The sequence below is a fragment of the Leptinotarsa decemlineata genome, unplaced genomic scaffold (genome assembly GCF_025532065.1).
Source record: "Leptinotarsa decemlineata unplaced genomic scaffold, Ldec_3_MD MMD2_tig00000035_RagTag_RagTag, whole genome shotgun sequence".
Taxonomy (NCBI): Eukaryota; Metazoa; Arthropoda; class Insecta; order Coleoptera; family Chrysomelidae; genus Leptinotarsa; species Leptinotarsa decemlineata.
In genome coordinates this window covers 27,825,788-27,838,632 of record NW_027412540.1, presented here as the reverse complement: position 1 = coordinate 27,838,632, position 12,845 = coordinate 27,825,788, and the positions used below count along the sequence as shown (strand labels likewise).

Genomic DNA, 12,845 nt, shown 5'->3' with positions numbered 1-12,845 from the left:
TCTGTGCTCTTTAATTCTTTAGAAAAATGTTCTCCCTGTTTGGCCGATATACAGTTTTGGGCAAGAGACACAAGTCAGCTTATACAGTGTGTAACAACGAAAACTTAACAGAGCCGTTTTTGAATATAAAAAGTGAGATTTTTAAAAAAAGCTCGGACACGTCCATTTCTAATTAAAGGGGGACACCTTTCAGACTAATCAGATTTTTTGTAGTACGCACCACTTCGGAGGGGTGCGTCCGACGACCCTTATTTAGATAGGAAAAGTAGGTCGAGTGGCACCTTGTTTCAAAGGTCTTTCGAATACCTTTACATCTCTGCTAAAAGAACATTTTTGTAACGATCAGTTTTCGAGATAATTTGAAGATTTAAAGGTATTTTTATTGAGTTCAACTCTTTTTTAAAATGAATCAAATTGTTTTTAAGGTACAATTTACGTTCAGAACTTTCATAAAAAAAATAAATTTTTGCTTTTTATAACAACCTGCTAATAGGTGTCCATTTGATTTCGTAAAAAAGTAAAAATTATTTGTTTATTACGAGGAGATTTTTTCGGGGGATGGGGTTGCTTACCACCCTTACATTTTAGGTAAATTGAGTGGCGCCTCCTTATGAAGGTTGCCTTTTGACGTGAATAACTTATGCTTCTGATAAAAAAGTGAATCATACTAAAAAGTTACCTACACAACGAATACAACCTGCTGATTTCCTTGAATGCTGATGACACAGAAAAGTTTAAAAAACTGTTTTAGGGTTAATACATCCCAATAATTGTTTTTAAAGCAATCACAAAAAAAGTAACACCTAATAAGGGTAACTCACATAGGAAATTTAGAGTAAATGTTCAAAATGTGCGCCATTTTGTTCCATGCAACAATAAAGATTTTGTTCGAATTTTGCTCTTACATTATTCAACATCTCAGGAGTTATAGCTCGCCATTCATCAATAATTCTACGACGTAATTCATCCAAATTGGCTGGTTGTGTAGCATAAACTTTAGACTTCAAATATCCCCACAAAAAGTAGTCCAGTGGTGTTAAATCTGGTGATCGTGCTGGCCATTCAATTGGGACTCTTCTGCCAATCCATTGTCCTTCAAAATGATTATTCAAAAAATTTCAAACCTGCTGGGCATAATGGGGTGGTGCACCGTCTTGTTGAAAATGGATAAATTCATCTTGACATCTTGGATCCTGTTCAATTATTTCAACTATACGAGGTTGTGTTGCCTCTTCAAGAAGTTGTAAATAAGAATTACCGGTTAAATTTCCATCAACGAAAAATGGACCTATAATATGATTGCCTAATATTCCGGCCCAGACATTCAACTTTTGGGGATGTATTTCTGCGTATTGTCTTGGGTTTTCATCCGACCAATAACGGCAATTGTGACAGGTCACGCAACCATTTAAATAAAATGAGCTTTTGTCCGAAAAACAGACGTTATAAAGCAGCTCGGGATTTTGCATTAATCTCTCACTCATGCCCTCACAAAACTCCTGTCTTCGGTCAAAATCATCCTCATTGAGTTCATGAACAAGTTTAATTTTGTAAGGATGGAATTTGTGGTTTTTAAGGATTCTCCATGCGCTCATATGGTTTATTCCGGCCATTGCTAATAAACCTCTGGTACTTAACCTGGGATTGGCGATGACTTGACCGATCACTCCAATCGCATTATCGTCATTCACTACCCTTCTCTGAACATTTCTTTTCTTATTTAAAACCGAACCTGTCTCCCTGAATGTTGTGACCAAATCCAGAACGTGATTTCTGCTTAGGTGTTTACCAGGGTTTTGCTCGTTGAATAAAATTGATGTTCTATTAGCATTTTGGTCGTTGCCAAAAAATAAAGCAATAACTGAAACCCTTTCAGCAGTAGTGTAAGGCATTTTTAAACAAATAACAATACACGTCCCGTTTAAACAAAACAATCGAACGTTGTACTAATGAAAACTGGACGAAGAGGAATAGGTAATGATTTAAAAAAAGGGATTTTATTTAACTGATAAAAAGAACAGCTCGATTTTTTTTTATTTAGGCGTACAAGTTATCGAGTAGTCTGTCTAATGTATTATTAACATGGCAATTTTAACTTCAAATTATCTCGAAAACTAATCGTTACAAAAATTTTCCTTTAACAGAGTTGTGAAGGTATTCGAAAAACTTTTAAAACAAGGTGCCACTCGACCTACTTTCCCTATCTAAATAAGGGTCGTCGGACGCACCCCTCCGAGGGGGTGCGTACTACAAAACATCTGATTAGTCTGAAAGGTGTCCCCCTTTAATTAGAAATCGACGTGTCCGAGCTTTATTTAAAAATCTTACTTTTTATATTCAAAAACGGCTCTGTTACGTTTTCGTTGTTCCACACTGTATACTCCCAATCTATTAGTCGTTCTGTAAGCTACGTCTACGCATCCTTCTCTCAAAAATCAGGCGATATTTTTGGTGGCTTTATCAAAATATGATGAGATAAGATAACTGACGTTATCTTATCTTGAATTTGGGTGGACCTAGTCCTTGGCTTACTTTCGTAGTTTTTTGGAAAGAATGGAGTTGAACTACCTTATAACCGTTGTGGACAGCGATTTGTTTGATAAAACTCAGCTTCCTCTGGACATTAGAGTGGAATTTTCAATTGCCTGTGAAGCATACTATGGAATGTAGCTAGTTTATGTTGGTGACGATGTATGGTGTTGCGTTTTTGTTAAACTATTTAACTATTTTTGAATACGTTATGAATTTTCATCAAGTATTGGCCAATTCCATCATACAATTTTTCTCAGTTTATAAAATCTTACCTTCACCAAGTCCGGCATTCAGGCTGGAATGTTCGTCAATAAGACTGTAGTCTCTGGTAGAGCCGTACAGATGTATGAAAGACGGACCGAACGTGGGCAGAAATCCTATAGGGAAGTAATTTTCATGTACCTACTCCAGATACTACGTTGGCACACAATTATAGGTACAGCTCACATCGTGTCACAGGAATAGTTTGAAACAGAATAAGACATGAACGAGACAAAGGAGAACTTCGAATTGCTACTGTTCTTATAAAACGACGCGTCGTTTGGGAATTTCTTCGGGGAATTCCTTCTAGGAGCGGTGGAATGAATACTAAAAACTCATTTTTTTTTTTCAATTTGCATATCAGAAAATGGAGAAACATCTCATTTAAGAGAACAGCAATGAATTGATATGTTATGTAACTCACATAAATTGGTATCTACTCCAAAATATTTCAAAAACTGAGCCATTTTGATTTAAATTTTTTTCTCATATTCTATTTTGAGATGAGATAGATTTGTAATAAACTTTTTTTTATAAATAAATGTTCTGATGAATCTTTAAATGACTAATATATGAAGATACATAATTATTTGTTTCAAAATCTAGAGAGATTTTTCATCTTCTAATTTTCTGTAATCATACAGAATTTCCTTATATTTCTTATGGGAAAAAAAACAATTTTTTCAATGTGAACGGAATTTCTATGGCCGAGACTGAATCAAATATCCGTAAGAATATTCAATGATCTGTCAGACTGGTCTCTTCAAGTGGAATTAAGTCGTACTTATTTTTCATGTGGGAAATGCTTGTTTCCGCTTTCTGAAGTTTGAAAAAGTGGTGATTAGGAGTTACAGATGAGTGTTTTTGAGAAGGAAACGTCAAGGATGATAAAATATCATGGAAGGAAATTATACACTGAGTTTTTTTCATATATTACAGTGTGTTGGGTTCTTATAACAAATATTTGGAGTACAGACTAAATGGGAAGAAGTCATTCAGTTTTAAAGAAACACACCATAACAATAAACAATATTAGTTCTTAGTCTTGTTCAAATATTCAGATTATGACAACATTTTTGTCAGATTTGATCTCTTTATAGATTGTAGTTTATTGCAAAGAATTATTGCAATATAATTATTGATTCATGGAACTTGTATTATTTTTGTTATTCCGAATTCGATAGTGAATTCTTCAAAAACATGATTTTTCTTGCTTTGAATTCTCAAGCTAAAGAGTAGACGGAACAAATTTGGTTCAGAGACAAATCCTTTGTAATGTTCTGCCTTATTCGTTTATATTTCTTGAGGCCTATTCCAGAAAGTCGTAAGTGCCAAACTGCGTCTTTTTGGTATTTTTCTATCGCCGTTTTTTCGTTAACTGTGCTGGACTCACTACGAACGAGCAAATACCAAGAATGGGTCTGCATGAGAAACATTGTTGTGCATGAGAAAATATAATGCGGTATCATAATTTAATGAGAAACGAATCCTATACATATCTATGAACATTATTATTATTGTTTACAAGTGGAAAATTGAAATAATGTATGTAGCTCTGCCGAATTATTGATGTTGAATCGATTCAAATATGAAATTCGAGATTTATTATAATTTAAAAAGAATATCTTTAGTTGACGGGTCTAATTTCAGTTTATTCAAACGATAATTTATATAGTTGAAATCAATTATTTCAGTGAGTGTATTTGATAATTCGATTTCTTGTGAAATTTATCGGACATTTTCAAGGTTATGAACTAAGTGGGTCTGAAAACCAGCATAGACAATTTTTATAAGCTTTCGAAATTCAAAAAGAGTTCTCTATTTGCTGAGAAGCTTCCTGATTTCCATCAAAATTGTTTTGAGCGATGATAACTTTATATTCACATAATCGTTTCTCAGGATGTATTTCAATTTTGTGAAATTGCTTATTGAAGAAAGCCTCGTTTTTATAAAAATACTCTTTTGTGTTCAACAAAGTAGAAAAAGTTAAAATCAATCTCTCGGGAACTATACCCCTTTCTATTTATGTAAAAATTAATTTCTAGAGATACGTTTTGAACTAGCAACGTGATGAATAAATTCAGTTCAAAACATGTAGAAAAATAGAATAAAAAATATCAGGTTTTGAATTTTTTTATTACAAATACATCACAAATTACATTTTGTACTTTTTCTCGTCCTTTGAGTCCTAAATTATCGATAATTGAGGAGATTAAAAATATTAACCCATCCAATAATCACATCAATCATCTTGCTAATGTTTATAACTCTATATTTCTTGAGCCTTTTACAGATAATGAGCTGTTATCTCTCCCAACTAATAAACTTAAGAATAAAAGTTCTTCTGGACCTGATGAAATCCCAATGTTCTTGATCAAAAAAAGCTTGCAATACATTATTTATCCTTTGACTTACTTAGATAATCTATGATTTAGTACAGGAGTGTTTCCCGAAAAATTGAAGATCGGAAAAGCTGTACCTGTCCACAAAAAATCGGATACATATCTTTAACAGAACTATGGACCCATAACTGTTCCATCTAGTTTCTCAAAAATATTTGAATATGCATACCTACATTGTTTACTACATTTCATTGAGAGGCATAACATTATTTCCCCGATTTAACATGGTTTTCGATCCAATATGTCCACTATTACTGCTGTGACAGGTTTTTACTCAAAAATCTTGGAGTACAGCGAGGCTGGTGAATGCCCTGCTGGAATATTTTGTGATCTCAGTAGGGCAATTGACTGCGTCGGCCACACGATATTATTAAATAAACTATATTCATATGGAATAAGAGGAAATGCCCGTGACTTGGAGTATTTCACCAGAAACAGAAGTCAATTTGTTTCGGTGAATCGTAGATCTGAAAATGTATTTCAAATACACAAGTTTTGACCATTGGAGTACCCCAAGGATCAGTGTTGGGACCGCTATTATTTATATTATATTGTAATGATGTTAGGGCCGCGGTTGCTGAGAATACGTGCCTTATGTATGCAGATGACACATCACTTCTAATTTCGGACGAAGACGCCACAATTTTGAAAGAAAATTGTAACACGGTGTCGAATCATTTGGTTTCATGGTGTGCCGCAAACTCACTTCATTTCAATTTTCGAAAAACTTCATTAGTACGGTTTCATCACAGGCACAAAATCTGTTCAAATCAAGAAATTAAAATTAATGAGAATGAAAACACACTTTCTTTATCCGATGAATGTACATTTTTGGGACTTACGCTAGATAATTGTCTAAACTGGAAGAATCATTGCAATAAACTGATATCGAAACTAGGTTTTGTCTTTGGAGAAGCTCTTCACTGGCTCCAAATTTATTTATTGCCCAAAAAAATTATACAGATTTTACCAGGCGTTAATCAAAGAACCTCCTGCAGAGATTTATACAAACATTTAAAAATTCCAACTTTCCCTATAACTATAAGTTATCCTATAACTTTGTAAGTTCTACAGGATGAATAAAGTGCTTCGATTTGATTTTCATTGTTTTTCAAAAATCGATATGCAGCAGAAATTCGTAGAAACTGATGAGATGGTTGCTGAGTGATAATTTGTTAGGAGAATAGGGTTGTTTCTTCTTTTGAAGTTTTCTTCTTCCACGGTTGAAAAAATAATAAAGGTGACGAAAGGAGAAACTAGTTTATCCCGATAGCATCAGCACAATAAAAAGCTATTGAAAATACTATCAGAGAAAGTCTAAGATCGGCTAAGGAATTCAGAGAGTCTCAAGCAACATCCGGAGTATACCGGATTCCTTGTAGCTCCGTGTCGTTCTACATTGGAACAACGAAAAGAAGTGTGGGTACAAGAGAAATTGTCGTCTCGGACAATCCGACGAAGCAGCTCTAGCCGAACATTCTTTAAAAAAAGGCTCTCACATTATGTCATTCGCAGACACAAAAATATTCGAGAAAACTCACCATTACCATCCAAGTATTCATAGACAAGAAAAAGAGATTAAAAAACACAGTGATATTTACAATAAAAACGAAAAGGCAATGAACATCAATGAAATCTGGCTACCTGTCTTTAATTGTACAGTATTGAGGTGCAATAATAGACAAAACGCCAGGCATAAAACCTAACGACCACGACACAATTATCTCTATAGCAGTTTCGTTCGAGTTTATGCCCGAGTCAGAATTGAAAGTCGCTTCTTATACAGCCCATGCTCAGTATTTGAGGTTGGAACGGGACATCTACCATCAAAAACATCAATTTCTCTAAAGTGGCACTTACAACACTACGGAATATGCAGCCTCACCTTTTTGTCTCACCCTTTTCTCCGTCGTTCGATATGGATTTCAGATCCATGAAGTGAGTTCCAATCACTGTCGGTTTCACTGGATCATTATCTCGCAGCTGGATTTTTATCCTCTGGCATAGAGGCGGAAACATCTCTGTGAAAATTAGCTGCTCGTTCCACACGGGTGCGTAGCTGTGCTTTTTTACGCTTGTTTTGCCCTAGAAGCGGTAATAAAGAGTATAATGGAAATATTTTTATGGAGGATTTTGAACGTTTCAAGTGAGAAGATGATATAATTTCAACAGAAAATTGATTTCACAAAAGTCATGTTTGCTTTTGACGCAATTCTTCCGCTAATTACATTGGTAAACACATAGTTTGCTGCCGGATTTTTTTTTACTGTTTATAGGTAATTTGCGTCTGCTGAATCAAAAAATGCCACCAGATTTCTTCATCAGATCGTTTTCAGAAAATACGACATTGGATGAGTCGACGGATGTGTCAGATACTGCTCAGGTGTTGATTTTTATTCGCGGAGTAGATAAAAGCTATCAAGTGTATGAAGAACTTCTTGATATTGATAGTATTCACGGCACGACAACTGGTGCAGATATTTTTAAGGGAGTTGAAAATGCCATTAATAAAAAGAACCTTCGATGGAGAAATTTGAAATCTATAACTGATGGGGGCAAAAATATGTATGGTAAAAATAAAGTAGTGGTTGCACTTGTGTCAAAGGCTGTAGAAAATGATGGTGGTTCAAAACCATTAGTCTTACACTGTATCATTCATAAACAGTCCTTGTGCGGAAAATGTTTGGATATGTCTGAAGTTCTAAAACCAGTCATATCGGTTGTTAACTTCATCAGCTCCACAGGGCTGAATCACCGACAATTCCGCGAGTTTATTCAACAGCTTGGAGAAAATGATTTACCATATCATACTGCCGTACGCTGGCTTGGTTGCGGAAGAGTCCTTAAGCGCTTTTTTGAACTTCGAGCAGAGATCGATTTTTTTTTTTAAATGAGAAGCAGCGCCCTTTTGCCGATTCAGAAAATAGTGAATGGATGTGGAAGTTAGCCTTCTATGTCGATTTGACAAATCATATGAACGAACTGAATTTGATATTGATATTGATAAAATCAGCTTCTCCCTGATTTATACACCAATATCAAATCCTTCAGGCAGAAAATAATACTATTTCAATCGCAATTACGTAAAAAATGTTTCACTCATTTTGAAACATGTGAAATATTTAGCCACACTACAGAGACTGAATTTCCCGTCAATTTTGCAATCAAAAGTTTAAGTGCTTTGAAGATAAATTTCGATACTCGTTTTTCAGATTTTGATGTCATTGTGAATGAAATTAAACCTTTTCAAAATACTTTCGATTCTGAAGTCAAAATGGAGCACTCCGGAAGTCCAAATGGAAATTATTAATTACGGTGCAGTGATATGCTTAAGAACAAATATCAAAATTCATCTTTGTTGGAGTCTTCCACTGGAACAATTTGATAATTTGCATAAATTTGCTCGTGGGTTGTTTTCTGTTTTTGGTACTACTTACTTGTGTGAGAAAACGTTTTCCAAGATGAAGTACACAAAGAATGTTTACAGATCTCAATTAACCGATGAGCATCTTAAATCTCTTTTGATAATTGGTACAAGTAAAATTGATCCACAACTACAAAGTATTGTCGGTGGAAAATCACAATTACATAAATTTCATTAGTGTTTTTGTTTTACTGTGATTCATTTCAATTATTTGTTAGTTATTAATATGCTCAAACTTAGATACTTAAGTTAAGTTTTCTTTGTCATCATTTCTGTCGTTAAGTTTTACCTTGCAAGTGAATAAAACCGAGTAATTATCATTCTGTGTTTTCTTCTTCAACTTAACACAGCAATGGTTAACAACAATTAGGTAATCATTGGCTGTCGCGGGCCAGATTGATGACAGTAAATCATTGGATGTCGCGGGCCGGATTTGGCCCGCGGGCCGTAGTTTGGAGACCCCTGTCTTAGAGTTTCGTTTTTTGAAACACTGAAAAACTTTTTATCTGGTATGGATGATCTGTTTCTCCAACTAGGTATAAAATTTTTTTTAACCATTTTGGTGGTAGTAATGATAAAATTCAATCCAAAAATAACCTGAAAAAATATTTTTCGGAATGTAAACTAATGACACGGAATATGTAGCAAAATAGGCACCCGCCAAGACCTACCTTTTACAAAAAAAACCTTTTTTATATAGGTAATTATAACAGTTGTATTCACACCGAGTTGACAACAATAACAACAAAAATGTCGCCTGTCAAGTTGCATGGATCATCAGATCTGTGATTGGATATTAAAAACCAATACACCTGGCAACTCCGCTTTAGACACGTTCAATTTTATTGGTCAACAGACACGCAGCCAATTTAAATTCTTGCTTTTCAAATTGTTCTTTTTTCTGCAAATATAAAGAGATCTTGGAACCGATTAGGCTTGATGAGTATAATATACCCCTAACTCGATCAGTATATATGCAAACCAGTATCATTTTCAATAGCAAGAAACAAGCCCATTCTTGATTGATAGAAATTTGAGTTGGAGAATATAAGTTGCTATGACTTACCATCAGTCCTGCAAATGAAACTTGTACGTACGGGTCCACTAGGTCGTTGAATTCGCCTGTGAATGCCTTCTTGACGTTTGCCATCAGTGAAGAATTCATTTTGGGTAGCCCGTCAGCTCTATAAATTTTCACGATGAATCGAGCTCGTTGTCTGTCGGTTGGAACGCCATCTGGCAAGAGTAGATTTCTGGAAGAAAATCACGTGAAAGTTGTGTTCCACTGAAAGTTGGTTACAAACAAACATACAAGTGAAGTGAATAAAAGCGTGGTGATAATTTTTGCCTCGGAAGTTGTAATAAAGCAACGGAAAATAAAACTACTCACGCCTCGATGTCGTCTTCATCTTTCTCGCTTTTCGGGGGCACCTTCACGGAGTCTCCCTTGCCAATGACGCTTATGTCGCACTTCAGGTATCCTTTGGGACCTCCCGCAATATCGTCGGGGTCTGTGAGTAGGGCCCATTTGTGATAGAATTGATGATCTAAATAAGAGATACGGGTTCAGCGGGGAGTTCAAAAAGATTTCTGCGGCCATGCTCGTTACTGACAACCATTCACGTGATGCGGAAAATTTCGAGTTGTCGATGTTTTGCTGAGAGCACCAGTGAGGTAGCGAAATAGTACAGGGTGACTCGATTTGAAGTTGAGTTTGTTTGTGATTCAGAAAAAATATACAGAGCTATTCAATTCGCTTCTGTGCATGGGGATCTCGTGAACGATAAGAGATAGAGTGTCGGTTAAAGTGTGGCAAAGTTGCGTATTTCAGAGACCTATTCAACGATGTGAAAAAATCGGATATAGCTCTTTTGGTTCTGGAGATATACAGGAAAAACAAAAAAATCCCAAATTATTTTTTTGCCTATATCTTCTTTATTCGCAGACATATGAAAATCTGTCCACATTTTGCTATTGGCACTTGATGTGGGCTCTCAGAATATATCCATGAATCTTTTATACAGTGTGTCATCTGACTTGAGCCACCCCCATCTTTGAATTTTTAAATACGGACCTGTATTTTTTGTTGTAGTTTTTGGATCGTAGACGTGCACTTCATTCTGAGAAATTAAATTCGATTTTATATTTCGAGATGTTTCGGTAATATTCGATTATAATTGTGTGAATTATTCCCTTTTAAATTACGGCCCTGGAAATTGTTTGACTGAGTTGAATAAAAACATAATAGCAACTTTCATGTCTCCCTATGTATCGTAGAGTTTTTCGAGAGTTTTTTTTTCATTTTTAGGTATCTATTCATATTTTTCCCATTGCTCTGAGCGTTTTCTACAATGAACTTCGAATAAGAAAACCTTTTATGATTAACGTATTCTAAAAACACTTTATTGTGTGGTTTTCACTAGATAGTTTTACAAAAACGCAACAAGTGTTTCGCTATACAATGGCTTCCTCAGGCGTGTCTTAATAAATAATTCTACACATTAAATGCTATATATACCTTATTCTACAATTTGAGGTACCTGAATTTTAAGTACCTGATTTTTTACCTGTGTTTGTAATGAATTTAATTACCTGAGTCTATGTTCCATTTTCCATATTTGAAAAAATATTCAGTAACGGAGAGTTATTCAATTCTAATTGATCATTCAGTAAATTACCCGAATTCATGAATCTATTGATTTCTAAATATTCTAGAAGATTGAGTTTCAAACTCTTCTCTTCTAAATGTAACACCTCGTATTCCTGATTGAACTCATGTCCTTCTGCGATATTCTTGTCAATATTGTTGTCTAGTAATTCACGCAGGAATTTTATACCAAGGTTTACTCTCCTATTTTCCAAAGATGTCATATCAAATCGTGGTAACAAAATGTTATGATCGATGCCTCTCGTGAGGTATTGTCTATCAACTTTTAGACATAGGTATTTTAGAAACTTCCTTTGCACGCTCTCAATTGATGTTTTTTGGTAGTCGTAAACTGAATTCCATAACAAAGAGCCATACTCTAACTTAGATCTGGCATACGCAAAATATGTCAATTTTAGGGTGGCAATACTTTTGAAGTTTTTGTCATTTCTCTAAATGAAGCATCCTATTTGCATCAACAGTCATATTCATTATATGTGTTGTAAATGTTGACTTACTGTCGTATGTTATACCAAGATCTTTTATCTCATGACGCGGTTGATTGTAGTATTGTTGATTGAATAATCATACATTACGCTTTTTTGTTGTAAATGATATTATTTTACATTTGGATACGTTCAGTTGTAGACGATTATTATTACACCAAAGTTTTATTATATATTTTATGATATACTTTCAGGTCGTCTGCAAATAATAGGTTAGTAATATTCAAAGAGGTTGCCAAGTCATTATTAAAAATTAAAAATAAAAGAGGTCCAAGATTAGAACCTTGTGGTACCCTAGATGTAACTACGTACTGAGCCGATTTGAAAGATTCACATTCGACAATTGTTTTCTGTCAACTAGATATGATTCAATTAGAGTAAGCACTTGGTTAGAAAGTCCCAATTTTGCTATTTGATGAGAGGAACATAATGGTCTATTTGATCGAAGGTTTTTTGAAAGACAGAGTTGTCAATTAGCAGTGATAAATAATTTTACTAACACCTTAAAGGCCATTTTTTTAAACTTCAACGCCTTATTTCTCAGAAATGAATTACTTTTTTCTTAACACAACCTAACGAATCACCCTCTTAAGTTTCGTACTGTAGTTAGGAAATACCCTTTATATATCCTATACTTTTAAAACCTGACTAGTTTTCAGATCATTTTCAAAGTTTTCACTTTCTGCTTTGAGTGAGTTAGCAAACTGGTGTTTTACTAAAGTATACACTCTGGCAAAATCTTTATCATGAATCGGAAAAAGGTATGAAAATGTATTTATGCGAATGCACTCAAATGTAATGAATGTTATAATCATAATTAATTACGGAGAAATTGACTTTTTAACATATGCGTGTGACATGCATGAAAGGATATTCATCTAACATTCACGATAGTTGAAAAAATTAGGAATGTGTTATAAATGTGTTACTTCAATATGTAGACACGACATTTTTTTCCAGGCAGGAAATTTGAATATTCCATTCAGAAGTTGTGAGTACTCATTCTCTCAAAAATACTCAAAATACCCAATAATCCAAAAATTATTTTTGTGTACCATAACGTTTTGTGTTCG

At 34.5% G+C, this 12,845-nt stretch overlaps 1 protein-coding gene across 1 annotated transcript in view; it reads right to left on the bottom strand.

Moving 5' to 3' along the window:
• The window catches only part of LOC111518193 (otoferlin), a 142,966-nt gene that overhangs the window by 72,855 nt on the left and 57,266 nt on the right, over nt 1-12,845 (bottom strand). Inside the window, exons 9-12 of the mRNA XM_074172194.1 lie at nt 10,010-10,166; nt 9,686-9,872; nt 7,094-7,280; nt 2,805-2,909 (exon numbers count right to left, since the gene is read on the bottom strand). Of these exons, the coding sequence (XP_074028295.1) occupies nt 2,805-2,909; nt 7,094-7,280; nt 9,686-9,872; nt 10,010-10,166 (636 nt within the window). The remainder of the gene's footprint in view (nt 1-2,804; nt 2,910-7,093; nt 7,281-9,685; nt 9,873-10,009; nt 10,167-12,845) is intronic.